The sequence below is a fragment of the Sciurus vulgaris genome (assembly GCF_902686455.1).
Source record: "Sciurus vulgaris genome assembly, chromosome: 6".
In the NCBI taxonomy this organism is placed as follows: Eukaryota; Metazoa; Chordata; class Mammalia; order Rodentia; family Sciuridae; genus Sciurus; species Sciurus vulgaris.
The window spans coordinates 91,676,284-91,692,387 of NC_136466.1; the positions used below are offsets into that span (position 1 = coordinate 91,676,284).

At 33.2% G+C, this 16,104-nt stretch overlaps 1 protein-coding gene across 1 annotated transcript in view; it reads left to right on the plus strand.

The window, feature by feature from the left end:
- Positions 1 to 16,104, plus strand: part of MCTP1 (multiple C2 and transmembrane domain containing 1) — a 564,948-nt gene that overhangs the window by 304,385 nt on the left and 244,459 nt on the right. The window contains 3 exon segments of the mRNA XM_079146016.1: positions 428 to 507; positions 3,200 to 3,311; positions 12,436 to 12,474. Coding sequence (XP_079002142.1) covers positions 428 to 507; positions 3,200 to 3,311; positions 12,436 to 12,474 — 231 coding nt within the window.

The following is a 16,104-nucleotide window of genomic DNA, read 5'->3' on the forward strand; positions in this document are numbered from 1 at the left end:
TAAAGCATATGAGGACATTGGAATCATGTTCTCATCACTCAGAGCCCAACATGGAAGATGTATTTGTTGAGTTTCATACTAACTCACTTTTGTTCCAGTAATGCCAATATCCTTTCTGTAATATAAGGAAAAACATTCTGAGACTGTTCCTCTCACAATTTGAAGATTTTTCTATACTTTAATTTTATCACATATTTCTTAAAGTTCTATTTGATGTAAAAATGAATATTAAGTAAAAATATATATTTTCCTTTAAATGTTTTATGAGACCCTAATATTCTAAGGTATAAAAACAAATGAAATTTGAAAAGCAAATACCATGAAATTTAATTTTTTATGACATAGACAACCAATACTTTTAATCAAGAAGTTTTCATTTATGGCTTATACTGGAATTATTTGCAAAAATGTTTATTTGCCTTCTTAGGTATTTGACTATGATTTTGGACTACAAGATGACTTTATGGGCTCAGCTTTTCTGGATCTCACACAACTGGATTTAAACAGGTAACTTTTAACTGTTTCATATCACTATACTTATGCATCTGAACGCACGAAATGGAAAACGTCAGCCAGTCTAGGTTCTGGATCCTGTTCTGTCGTCTACAGCTATGAGCCTCCAGGCTAACCACTCTTTCTCAAGTCTCCCTTTCTCACTTCCCCAGTGGGTATAATAGCCTCATTCAATTCAACACAAAAATTCCTGGACACCTGTTCTGTCCCCAGTTATATGCTAAGACACACTCTTCAGTCTCACATTGCTTGTATGGTTGTAGTGGAATGAAGAAGAATATGCATGTTGATCCTCATATAAAACAAAATGTGTACTTTGCTACAAAAGCAGAATCACTTGCGTGTAGGTATAACGTGGTTTTGCCAGCCCCGGTTATCATCCCCACGTGGCTGTCACTAGGTTACTAAGAAGTACTCCTAAAATGGAGATTGACTATATTCACTCAGTTACATTATTTATCAATGCTTACTGGTTATAAAGTCATATTATTATTGCTAATATTCAATAATATTATTCCCTGCACCTAAAACAATGGGCATCATAGTTTTTAAAATAAATTTCAACATAGGAACTAAGAATTGATAATATCATAGAAGGGAAAAAAAACTTATTTAAAAACAGTGCTGAAATGGGTTACAAAGGAGTTGTTGAAATCTTCTTCAGAGTTTATAAGGAAAAGGAATTCCTGTTTGAATGATCATGTGACATCATGTGACAGGGATAGTGGAAAGCAAAGATGCAGAGTCACAGGCCAGACCACTTTCTTTTCCTATAAACGTAGATAATTAGAGAAACATTCGTAGGAGGTCCCACTTGTGTGTTATAGTGAGCAAGATTTTAACACAGGGATAGCTTACTGGTCTTCCTATGGGCATTTTTGTCTCAGATGGGATAAAAGAACAACCTTTACTATATTTCTGATGTTTTCTCCATCCCAACCTAAAGACTAGCACTGGCTTGACGCAAGGATAGGACTTAAGCGACTACTGGCTTTGCATCTTTGTAGGATGCATGCTTGGTGGTGATATGTGTGGTGCATAATGATGAAAACAGCTCAAATCAGAATGAACCGTGCTGTTCTTCTACTGAGACTGCAAGTACTTTCTCCATAGACCTCTACAAAAGAATATGCAAATTATTAGAAACTTAATCCCAAAACTTACTCTTCTCTTGTTCTCTATTAAAGATAAATCATTGGTGAGAAATAATTTTAAATAAGAAAATATAAGATAATTAAGAAAATTAAGAGATTAGATATAAGTATTTAGTGTGGATTTTGATACATTACTTATTTGAAGTAATCTGTTAACAATGCCCTTCCCTTAAAACCATGTATACATCAAATTACCACTTTATAAACTCATATATTTTAGTATACCATTTCATTTTATATATAAATCAGTGGAATTTGGGTATAGAAAAATGGATAATAATAATAGACTCATAAATAATTATCTACTATATTATATATTAGTCTCTCTTTGAAGGAAAATAATAAGCAAAATAAAGCAATTGCAAGTGTTTTTAAATCTTTATCATATAATCATCATAAAATGTAATAAAAATTTCTGCTAATTGTTGTATGTACTCATTAAGGAGAAGGAAAATCAAATTGTTTGCCATATATGTTTATATAGTGTGCACATATGTATATATACACACACATATAGTAATGCTGAATATATATTTCTTAAAAGAAACAAGTTGTTACTATGAAACCATAATAATTAGTTATAGCTAGATTAGTGCCAGAGCAATTTGCATTACAACTATTACAACTTATGTATAGTATTATTCTGACAGGTTGCTTATGATTCAGTTAAAATCTCTGACACCAGAAAATTGTTCACATTTTTCATACTATCATTCTTTGACTTGATAAATTAAAGATCATGTGAAAATGCTCAGCGTCTTAATCTTGGCATTGACAGCTGTGGTTTTCAGTCCTGGTTGTATGAGAAAGTTATCTGGGGAGCTTCATATGTATATTAATTTTCAAGCCCCACCTCTGATACATAAAACCAGAATCCTCAAGGGTGGATTTCAGGAATATATGCTTTTTAAAAGCTTCCTAGTTTATTCTGATATGTAGCCAGAATTGAACATTCTTCCTTGGACCAGCTTTCCACAATAAGCCTTCTCTCCAGCCCTAGAATTCTGTAACAAAAATTAAGCTCCATGAAGAAAATGATCTAATCTTGGTTTTGACCACTGGTTTTTACCTGGAACCTAGCAGTGTATGTGTCATTTTATGTGTTTAACATGCACTTTGTGAACAAAATGTACACTGAATGGCAGAACAAGCAAGGATACATTCCTGCTGGCCTGCATTTCAAGATTCTTTTGTTCTGTGCTGTTTCACAGAAACTTAGGTTTGTGGTAGGCACTAAACCCTATTTGTTCAACATTGATTGAAATGTGCAACAAGACATTACCTATGCATTGCCAGCAACCTTTTAGAAACCCATAAAAAGCAGAAATTTATCTAGTGAATTCAAGTCTGTCAACTGATTCCATTTATTGGATAAGTTAATGCTTTGGTAATATTTTAATAACAGAAAATATTGTTCCAAGAAGCAAATGAAGACAAAATTGCTTTCCTTTTTATAATAGTAAATTATTGATACAATATTTTGCCTTATTTATTTAGTGACTATTCATAAATCTAAATATTTCATATCACAGGCCCACAGATGTGACCCTAACTCTGAAAGATCCCCATTATCCTGACCATGATCTTGGAATCATTTTACTCTCAGTCGTCCTTACCCCTAAAGAAGGAGAATCCAGGGATGTGGTAAGTTCCCCACTCCCTAGTAGGAGCTCTTTCCTTGCTCTCACTTGTTCAAATGTTGTAAGCCTTCTTTGGATCAAAAGGTAATAATAAAGAGAAGCTACATATGAAAATCTGGCCTGTTCTTTGTTCCTGTGAGTATCTCGGGGGTATTGCTAGTCCATGCTTATTGTGTCTTTTCAACTCAAACTTCCTGTCCCATGCTCCAGATCAGAACCTCTTGTTGTAAACAAGGAACAGATTTGCATCTTTTTTATAATTTTATTTCTCAATTTCACATGTGTTATATTGTAGACAAATATTAGTGTTTATTTGGGGAATACATTTACAAGTGAATTGAATATTCAGAATTCCACATCGAGGTATCCAGACCCCATGATTTTGACTGTATTGTCAGGTGTATCGTAACAAAGAAAATGAGGTGAAATTATAACAGAGTTTCTGCTTTCTGGTATTTGTTGACTGAATGATAAGTGAGTACTTTCCATCTTCTCAATGGGCTTCCATATCAATATGACTCATTTTTCAGCTCTAGCTGTCTATACTTCCTTGCACACCATGCTGCTATGAGAAACTAACAAGGAATGCAGAGGAGCCAATTACTCCCACACTGTTGAAGTAACATGAAAGAATATCAGGTTTGACCCACATCAGTATGCTTGCCAGTGCACTTTCTGCCAACACTTAACAGAGGTTATTTATTAGACCAAATGTGCATTCATGTACCTGGGAACTACTCTGCTTGCAACACATTTTTGTAGTAGACATAATTTTTAGGCGAGTTCAAATACTCCATTTCAGAAATATGGCTATCTTAAAATAATGCATGATTAAAGTTAGTAATATTATCTGTTGAAAAGGTATGGTTGACTTTTTCTCAAGACTATAGGTAAAAACAGTGAATTCCAACTTCAAATTAAGAAGTGTTTTAAATTCATTGAAAAATTCACCCCTTCAATAATTATTTCTTTCCATCCTTCTTTAAAAGTTAAACAATGACCACACAAATTCATATATGTATGTAATATTTTGCTAAAATTAGGTTAAATATCTATATTTACCAAGGGATTTTTTTTTGCTTTTACCACAAATATTACCAAATACTACCTACTGTGAGAACTTAAGTTTGTATGTGTACAGATACACTCATGCACAGATGGAAGGGTGGGTTAGGAAAAGTGGTTGAAATAAGACCCAGCACAAGTCAGTAAGTACATCCAAGCTGGATAAATCCATATACAGAAATAAATTATAAATATATACTTTGTGCTTTATTTGAATAATCCTGCTATACTGAGGATACAGTAGATCCTGGGTTCAGTGGAAATCTCAGGACTCAAAAAATCACAGAAGGAAATGTAAAATGACCACCTGTTAAGTGCTGCAAAGGAGGTACATGTTTGTGAAAGACCAACAAGAAGTTTTGTATCAGTCGGGGGTATAGGGATTCTTTAAGGAAGACAAGTGGAAACTGAAGTATGAAGTGTGAATAGTATTTAATAAGGTTAAAAGAAAACATTAAAAGAAAAAGTATTTCATGCAAAGGAAACAACATATGCAAAGGCCCTTTGGCTAGAGAAACCACGCTACATTACAAGAATTAAAAAGGTACTGAAGCTAACAGGAAGGAGAACCAAAGAGCATGGTCAGTCATGGTGCATAATGACACTGGAGGAGAAGGGAGAAGTTCCAGTTGTGGAGAGCCTATTGGACATGTTAAGATTTGTGGTCTTTTTCTAAAGAGTAATGAGGAGCAATCAAACGGACTATAAAAAGGGAAGATTAGAATTACTTCAGATTAGGTAGAGGAGCGTGAAGTGAGGAGAAGGGGTAGGGGATAGGAAGGATAGTAGAGTGAAACAGACATTATTACCTTATGTACATAAATGACTGCATGACTGATGATTCTATAATATATACAATCAGAAAAATGGGAAATTACACTTCATTCATGTATGATTTATCAAAATGCATAAATGCATTCTGTCATATATAACTAATTAGAACAAATTTAGCTGCTAAACAATTATAGTTGGCCCCTCCTTGAGGTGGGGCCCAGTCTGGCACTGTGGCCGGGGTGGCCATGTAAGTCCCGTCAGGATAGTCACACCCTCCCACATTTCCACATGAGTTTAGTAACAGTGCAGATTCCATGTCCCTGTTCTGATACCCTCTGAGAAGGGCCTAATGATTCTGATACACATACAGACACAAGAACAATCTTTGCTTGAATTGTATAAAGCCACAAATGTACATAAATTATCTTTAAATGGAAAAAAGTTAAATTAAAACAATAAACCAAAAAAGGAAATGACACAATCATATTTGCCTGTTGGAAATATCTTTGTATTTGCATTGTAGAAAACAGATCAAAGGAATGAGAATTGACCAATAAGGAGGCTATTGCAAAAATCCAGGTGAAAGATGATAGAGGTTTACATTAGAACTGTCAGAGGTAGAGATGTAGGGAAATTTACAAGTTCACCCGTGGAAGATAAAAGTCTACAAACTCGATGATAGTGTATTTCTGCATTGGAGTTCTTAGTTACTTTAATGAAGGATAGCACTTCACAAACAAAAGTAGTAAGGTGCCTGAGGTTATGTGTATCCTTGAACCACCCAAATTTGCAATATTATTGGAGATTAGAATAATATAGCGGCTGTTAGGTTATTTGACTGATTTGATGATGAATAGGCTGCTAAATTTTTACATTAAAGGTATGTTTATTAAATATTCTAACATCAAACCAAGAGTTTGAAGGATCAAATTGGTAGGGGAAAAAAAAAAAAAAACCTATGGTGAAGCTACTAAACTCTCTTAAATCACACAGAAATATATGTCAACACAGGCAAAATAGTTCTCAACATTATTTTCTCTTTAACAATTCTTGCAAAAATCCTTCAATCTCCAAAGCTTCTCAAACTTATCGTTTAGGCACTGTGTATTTCTAATTAGAATGAAACCATTTAAAATCATTATAGCACCCAGGAGCTTCTTATCAGTGAGCTTTCAAACATGAATACATTAAGAAAACAGGTGGGTTATATGAAACAGTTGTATATCAAAAACCTGGCTCTATTCGCCTTCTTTTCCTTTCTCCTCATCATCTCTCTCCAGCCACATTCTTAACACAAAGGTTTCTTCCCAAGAGCCCTGTGCCATTTTCTTGACTAAATTCCATTGATTAACCCAGATGTTTTTTGAAAGAAATCCTTTACTGATAGATGTTTTTCATTCACTGCCCCACTTCATGCCCTCCCCCTTCAGATTCTCAGAGAGCAATGGATTTATTCTGCAGCATTAACTGGGAAATGGTGTCTTCTTCCCTCCCATGCCATTACTGACTCTCCTCTGGCTTCTTCCACATCAGAGCAGCAAGTGACATAGCCAGGACTCAGCAATAGTTGCAATCCATACCAGAGCCAGTTTCTGGCTGGGGCAATCCTCATGCTGCCCAGCCTGACCTCAGTCACACCTGAGGAGGCAGAGAGAAAGATGACCAGTGAGGCTATCCTGGCTCCTCCTCGTGGGTTTAATCCAGAGACAGGGCAGAGTCTTGTCTGCAGAGAAGCAAGCTGGGATAGGAAAAGTGGAAGAAGGATAAAAGAACCTCACAGAAAATTCTGCTAGGATCCAATATCCTAGCTAGTCTAATATCCTAGGTTTGAATTTGGGTTTCCATACATTATGAAAATTGCCAACAAATACATGTAAATTTGTTTTGTTGTTGTTTCTTTTATCTAAGTGGAGGTTCTACAGTCACTTTTTTTTAACTCTTTTTTGTTGTTGTTGTAAACAAATGGGATACATGTTTCTCTGTTTGTACATGGAGTAAAGGCATACCATTTGTGTAATCATAAATTTACATAGGGTAATGTTGTTTGATTCAGTCTGTTATTTTTTCCCTGCCCCCCACCCCTCCCACCCCTCTTTTCCCTCTATACAGTCCTTTCTTTTAAAAATGCTCTCAAACTAGTTATTACATTTATCAGCACTAGTTATTAGGTTTTAAAACTCTGCACAAGGACCACATATGTATAGGCATCTATTAAAAAAATAAACTATAAAGGAATACTATTCAGTCATAAGAAAGGATGAAAATCTATTGTTTGCAGCAGTATGGATGGAACTGGAGGACATATGTTAATTAAAATAAGCCAGACACAAAGAAGACAAATACTACATGATTTCACTGTACTATGGGACATAAACAAATTGATATCAAAGAAGTTGGGAGTGGAATGGTGGTTACCATGGGATGAGAGAAGGGAGGAGAGAGATGGAGAAAGGTTGATGTAGTGAGGACTTAGTTACACTTCAATAGGAACATAAAGTTCTGCTGTGCTGTTGTGCAGTGGGGTGACTATAGATAACAGTAATCTGCATATTTTTCTAAAAGATGCAAGAGAGGATATTGATTATTATAGACATCAAGAAATCACAAGTGTTTGAAGGGACAGATAAGCTTAGCCTGATTTTAATATTAAACAGTGTATACATGTTTAGACACATCTCATGGTATCTATAAGTATGTCAACTTCTAAGTGTCAATTCAAAAACAAAACAAAAAGGAAAAAAATCCAGTTACTGCTGCTCATCTACTAGGCATTGTGCCAGGTTCTGAAACTCCCTCCTCCTCCTCCTAATTGTTCAGTGACCTGTGGCTGCTTCTCTAATTAAACTGAAATTCCTGATGATCTTTAAGACTCTCTGTCAAACAGCGTAACTTCTGCATTTGTAACTTGTGTCTCAGCCACACAAACTTCTTCACAGTTCACCCCTCAAGTCTAAGCTACCTTCAGTGTCACTTGTCCTTTCTAAAATATGCCTACACTTCATCTCACCTCCATCTTCTATCCTATCATCTTGGGGAGGGAATATAAATAAGTAAATAAATATATATATGCATATATGTAGATAATTATTATTACCTATAATAAAGTATGCATTATATGCAAGCCTTTCTTATGATGACTTCTCTCAAAACTTAGTCAAGCTTTCTGTACCTGGTGGTTGGTCAGTGGGTTGTAGACATATCGCTACAAGAATTCAAAAGGATACTTCAAAGGATCAGGAGATAGTACTATAAGGATTTTTTGAATCTTACTTCAATATATGCACCCCTCAGTTTGTCACAAATAAAATTCAATTATGATTATTTAATTTTCTCTAGTAAGTTCTTAAAATTAACACATTAAATGATAATCTGCTTAAAATTAAGCTATATTGCTCTTCTCAAGGATTTCTAATGATGACGATAAATTGTAAATACATCACTGTTTTTTCTTCATTTTGTAATATGTCTCGTATTAGCTAAATATATTTTTCTGGGATAAATTTGAAATATCTTGGTTAAAGACAAGCAGAGATCCAATTTATCTTCAAATTAAATTTTCTTATGCCCTAAATATATATCATACTGCTTCAGTGAAAATGGCATATTGAACTTTTACAAATTATCCAGGAACAAATCTTATTTAGAGAAATTCAAACTCAAAATTCATCAAACCAGAAATCAGTTACTGAATGCTTCACGATGCCATTTAATATGAATGATGTACAGAGAGGAAATATGGGATGAGTTTGCATTGACCCTCACAAAGCAAAATTATGAGAACAGTTCTGTTCCCTTAGATTCTTAGCTAAGAAATTATTTTGGGCTTTTGGAACTGAGAGTTTAATTCAAAAACCACATGTTTATTTTTATGCCTTTGTTTATAAAACTTTGTTGAATGTTTTATACATATTAAAATGGAAAATAGAAGACATGGTTTTAAGATCCTTTAACAGATAAATCCTATCACATAAGTAATAACATTAACATTAGGAAAATGTTATTAAAAGCAGAAAGAATAACTGGAAATACAGAGTACTCAGTATTACAAAGTGCTAAGATTTCTAAATCAATTATCTCGTGAGTTTTTTAAGTACTGTTAAATACTAAATAGGTTCCATAAATAATGTAGTTGAGAAGATTTCTCCTTGTGTGGATTGCCACTTCTGGAAATCAGTAAAATTAAAGAATGAATTTAAAAATCTGTCGGCCTACTTGAAAGCACACAATGTCTGATTATAGCAATTTAAGAAGTATGATATGAGTAATAGCAAATGTATTTCATAGTTGCCATTAATCAAATCTTCTCCATTGAGTTCAAGATTGAGTCTTTAAAAAAAAAGTCCTAGTTGTGAACACACACACACACACACACACACGAATTTTTTTAAGTCTCCAGCATTGTGTGTACAAGAAACCACTTTCATGGGGGGCATGCTGATATGTTGCATGGCACAACTGTCATTTCTGTTTTGATTGCATGTTCTGTTTTTGAACCTGCAAAAGTATGTAGTTCATACATGTGTGTCCTATATATGGTATTTTTGTCTGATAGTGTGTTTGAGTTCTTTCTGGCTCTTTTTCTAGCAGAGTTCAATCCACAGCTTTCTTCATTGGAGAATTTGTGAAATAAAAGTGAGTTAATTTGTGTTACACACTCTCTTAGATAATGTAGGCTTACAAATTGCTTGGCTAAGGCTAAAAAAAATTAGAAAATTCAAAGAAACATATGGATTGGCCCTAGTTGAACTTTAATGAATTTTAAAACATATTTTTACTTTAATTGAATTTTTTATTTTTCAGAATTATTACCTAGCCAAAAATTGAAGAAGTATCTACCTACAAAAAGTTAAAATATATGTTTTATAATATGCATATACTAATAATTCTGTCAAGCTGCTAATTATTGGTTTTAATATTAGATACTGACACTTTCAAAAATAAATTCATATGTTTCTCAGCTGAACCTAAGATCACAGAGAAAAAAATCTTAGATTTCTAGATTTTGCTTCATTTCCTATCTTTAATATTCCCTGAGCTTTCTTCTCTAGCAGGTGTCCCAGATAGCAAAGCTAACAGTGTTAATAGTATTCTATTAAATTTATTTCTTTCTTAACATTTCTATTGTTTTTAGTTTTATTGAATCTAACTTAACCCGACTTTCTAAAAATAAAAGGGAACATTGTATGGGATATTTAATCTATTACTTAGCTAGTAGGCTTGGCAAAAGTGGCATAAATTTTGTTATAAAATCTGGAGCCATTTTAAGAATCACTTGATATAATAATGTAACTTTAGATACTGAATCAGGAAAATGAATGATTCTTATAACTGTCAAATCTTTTGTATTTAAACTCAGGGAACTAATTGAATTTTTTCTTGTATCACTTTTCCAATTCTGAAAATTGAAGCCATACGACCTGTTTATAAAGCCAATTTTGAGAGACAGGAAAAAATACCAGTCCTATATTTTGTTTCATATATTTTGTTGTAGAAATTAGTCACATGCAGTGCTCTGAGTTAGAGGATGTGACTTTGACCAGCAGTATTGAATCCTTGTAATGTCATCAAGCATTGCCACGAGATTCCATTCTTCCCAATATCCCAAGTCCTTTTTTCATAGCATAGCACTTCTTATAGAAGGAAATTGCATAACATTCTTAGATGATAGATGATTTTGGTTAAATAATCATGAGTAAAGTGGTTTTATTTTCACTTGATTTGACTCAAAATATTGCCTCCAGGAATTATCATGCAGTCCATTGAAACTCTGCTTTCTGAGAAAGTTGAATATTTATTATCCAACTCCTAATTAGACAGTTTTTGTGAATATGGCATACCCCTACAGAATTCAGTTTCCAAATGCCTTTTGGTGATGGAGGATATGGTGATATTGGGTAGGGTAACATGGATGACTCATTTAACATCAACAACAAACATCTAACATATTTCAATAGATGTCTATCTCCACAACCCCATAATGGAATTGTTTGCTTCAAAATGAATCAGACCTTAGTACTTGGAAAACATAAAATGTCACTATGATAGTATTTGATTATAATGCTTTCAAATATCCTGGTTTCATTTGACAAAGGTGGGGAGAGTATTAGAACCTTAGGAAATCTATTACTTCTCCATGTTTTAGTCAATGTTTAACAGAGTGTGTATAGAAAAATAAATCCTATAAAGCCATTATCTGCAGACAAAAGAAATGTATTCTTTATCTTTGACAAATTCATGATTTTCTTATTTCCAACCATATAACCTCTACATAGTTCCATTTTCTTGATTCAGGGCAAGGGTTGCTTTAGTCTTAGATTAAAATCTTGTCTTTTTGTTTTTGTAACCCTTGAGTGGTTTCTGAAATAGCCCTCTAATTATAATGAACTCCACTGAAGGAGATACAGTTCTTAAAAGCACCAGTACACTTCCTCAGTATACAAATTCGGATAGCATTTTCTATAAACGAATTCTTGCTCCAAATATTTCCTATTCTTCACTTCATCTACCTTAACGATAATGGTAAAACTAAGACAGGGTAAAGAGGTTAATCAGAAAGGTTAATACCTTAAGGTTCACTGAGAAGTTTTTAGTAGTAAAGAGAAAAAAATTTTGAAAGTCTTTGAACTTCACAGTTTACTTCATACAAGAGACTAATGATCTGAGGCACTCATCACAAATCTCTAGAAATTTGATTAAAACATTTGTCCATAAATACCTCTTACAATGACAGAAAGCTTGAAGAGTAAGTTTGGGCTAAAGATTGAACTGGAAGATTCATGTGTAGCCAGCACAACATTGCAGCATTTTTCTCCATTGAAAGTATTTTGTAGACACTGATGACAAAGATTAACCAGATGCAGACACAATGCTAAGATGTCACCAAACTACAGATTTTAATTGTGTTTGAAGAGGAAAGTTATTATATATCCAGTAAAGTCAAACATACCTTCAACCCCACCACCAAAAGAAACAGTTATAAATCATGAGATTCAATGTATGTTTTCAAGTCAATAGCTAAGGTAGTTTTCTATTCTATTTAAAATATATTGTCCCTTTTCTTCATACAAAGAATAAAGCAAGTGAACTCTCACCAGAAAGACTGCTTGAATGTTAAAAGTGCTGCTCTAGATATATATATGTGAAAAACAATTATTGTCTTGTGCAGTTGTTGCTGAAAACTGTTTGCTGTTGAAAGGGCTAATAAATGTTACGCTTCCTCTAGAAAACGGTGACTGCCCTATTCTTTACTGGAGTGAAAAGATAATGAAAATGCTTTATTTCATTTACAGACAATGCTAATGAGGAAGAGTTGGAAAAGATCAAGTAAGGTAATTCTTAGCATGTGATCTTCAGCTTTTCTTGTTGAGAAGACTATCAGCTGCTTCCCCAAACCCCTTTCATACTTCCTCAAGCTATACCAGAGTCACATCACTATTTGACTGTTATTTTTTTTTTCTCCATAAACTTTAAGCAAATCATGCAATGCTTTCCAAATGAATAGAAATCACACCGATAAAAGCATCCAAATCATTCTCCTGCTGAATTCTGATCACTTCTCAGCATCATTCTCAGCATCTGGTCTCTATTATATGTACAACAGGGTCTAGAAAATTATTTTTGTCCCAGGATGAAATGATAAGGGAAGGGCAGGGACAACTCCAGATGGAAGGAAGATCCACGAAACTTACTGGTTTTGTTCATGAAAAATTGAGTAAGAGATTTTCTAAACTCAAAAAATCACTGCATCATAACTTTGGAGTGTATAATGAGAACGATTTTTCTTCAGTATCTCTCTCACTTCAAGAAATACATGGATCTTGGGAGTGAGAGGAGTTTATGGTTCCTGCCAGGTACTAAAAACCCTGGCTCTCCTTAAAGCTTATCAGAATCATAAGACATAGACTAAGCTTTTAATTTATTCAGTGGTGGTACCACTTTTGGACATAAATAAATATCAAGATGAAACTGAAGTTTTAAATAAATGTCTTCCAACAAATCAAAAGAATTTCTTTATAAAAACTGCATTTGCTCAAATTTTTTCTTAAAATGTTGGTATTCCTATTTAATAATGACTAATTTTTTTAGACCCTGGAACATGACAATCTTTTTTCTTCCATTCTGATTGAATCATGCTATTAATTACATTTTTCTTTAATTTTATCATTTTTATTTTGTTGTGAATTAAGAAAATACTTATATTAATTTTTAATATTTGTGATAATGGATCAATCTGTTTCAACAAATGTTTCTTAAGTACAGTTTCTCTCCAATTCTTACAGCATTGATGAACAAAAGATAAGTCACAAAAAGGTCAGGTACCAAAAAGTGCTTATTAAGGAAGTTGCTGGGTATTTCTGACTTGGCATTCACTGTGTTTTTATTAAACAAAATAAAGTTTCAAGAACTTTTAAAGAAAAGTTTGTACTGTTCATATTTGTTACTTTTTCTCTGTAATTGTATTTCTAATAGTATTATATTAACAGCCTGTGTACTTTTAGATGCACGTAATTTGACTTTTGTTATTCTGTATCTCCATGATGATACATTTGTGTAAAAACCAAAACAAACCATTAATTATGTAGTCATATTTCCTCTTCCAGATGAATTTAACATGTAATCCTAGTTATCAACTAGTAGGAATGATTCTGTTTGATTTTAATTTAAAAAATAGAAACATTCTTTTTTTAAAATACATTTATGTTTAAATTTCATCTTCAGGAAAAATCCACAAACCTTCCTCAATCTACAAAAAGACTTGAAATGTATAGTAAACAACTGCTTTCCATTGTTTTTTATATCTAAACTTGGAGTCTTTAATAATCCATTTGTACATTCAAAACGGTGTGTTTTTCAAGCTTTCCACTGAAGATATAGATTTCCTGTGTCTAACATAGCACTCCTTTGAGTATTTGGCAGATTATATTTAGTACCTGTGTTAATATCACTGTTGAACTTTAATCTTAAAAGATTTTCAATTTGGTTAAATTTAGGGATATTGAATGCTGAGTGAGTTAAAATCAGTTTTCTCATCTCTTTTTTTTTTTTTTTTCTATGAGAACATAAGGAACACTTGCCAACTTATTCGACTTTTCACTGTGCCCTAAAACATGTGCCATATTTGTCATATTAGTGTTGCAACTAAAGATCCAGGCAAAGCGTGACATCTCAACTACTACCTAACTTACCATCCTCACACAGACCACCAACTTGGAACTGCTCCCTGAATCCTACAGTGGGTGGGAAACTAAGGGATAAGTGACTAGACTGCAGTTTTATAAATGTTACTGTGTTACTTTTTGTAGAAATGAATCCCTTTTCTAACTATTTCAGTCTTCCCCTTAAAGAGTCTCGTCCTAGGATTCTTTTCTTTTAGTTTTGGAATGTCTTTGCATTACATTTAAATGCAGGTATTTATACTTGATATAACTGTGTTCAAAATAAAAGATGAATTTTTCATATAAACACAAATCATGCATTTCTTTGGAATCTTGATTTACAGGAACAAGGTCTCCTGTATTTTGATGCAGGACTTTGAAATGTAACCTGACTTTAAGCACCATTGGTGGATATAAAATCTGAGAATTAGAGACTTGTAGCAAAGACAAATTCAGCCAGAAAGAGTTGTTTGAGATTCTCTATAGCATTTTGACCAGGTTCTTTCAGAGAAAAACAACTACAGAGAGAGAAAGCTAAAGTGATGTTACTTTTAATATGCAACTCTTAGAATTTCCCATTACATACATGTCTTCTTGTCATTTTCATCATCCTGAGTTTAGATGATGAGATTTCTTCTTACATTTTACTTATCACACTTCTGCCAATACTGTATTCTTTTAGTGGAAATTTTATTATTTGTGGCATTCACATAATGGGGTTTGTATTTACTATTGAAATCATTAGAGGAGTAGCCAGCTTAAGGAGAGAGAAATTATAATTGCTATTCAGGACCAACTTATTTGGAGTAAATGTGTTATTGCCTAAAAACAAGTAGGGGGAAAAAGCACCTACACCTCTGAAGAGCAAGAATCTGTGAAATTGGTGCTATATTTGAATGTTATGCAAATCAGTAGACAGTTATGAATTCCATGAGGTCTCCTCTTCTCATGGCAGAATCCTTTAAAACAGTCTGATTTTCCCCAGATACTTTCCATCATGCACATTTTAGATTGTGCCTCATACTTAGCTATAATAGAAAAATGTTGTTTTAAGAAGAAAGGAATCAATATCTCCCTAAACTTGGGCAACTGGATAATTATCCTGGTCAAAGAGTTACACTTATGTGACATGACAAACTGAATTTTGGCAGATAAATGCAATATTTTATTATTTAGAAGAAGCTTATCATTGATAATTTATTCTAAGATTAAATTATTCATCAAGAAAGTTTCATGAGCTCAAAAGAGAAGACTTATGTGTATTTTGTGAGCAAATTTTGTGAGATCAAGCCAAAAATGCAAAAAATAATGAAATACTTGGCTCTATCAGACAGCAAGCAGTTATGATTTTATACTGTGTGTGCATTTCTGTGTTTTAATAGAGAAGAATGAGTGTGTCCGTGGGTTAGGATGAGATAATAATTTATGTATTTCAATAAATTGCTTGAAGAAATACTATATAGAAATACTATAGAAATACTATAGGGATAATATAAAGATATACATGTTCCAACTCATGACCTTAATAATAGTTTATAATTTTCTTTAAGAAAAGTTCATCCTCTGAAAGAATGTAATAAAGACTACTGTGAGACTCTCATTACCATATTTTCTGTTACTTAATGACTTATTTCTTTTTTTACATAATATAACTTTTTTTATAAAGATTTTGTTATAATCACTTAGCATAACTTTAATGAACTAGGAAACACTTTGTCCATTGGTTGAATGAAGCAATCTTTAACAAGACTTCTTGGACAAATATATTTTTAATTTGAGCTACAGTTCACTCAACTGTAAGTC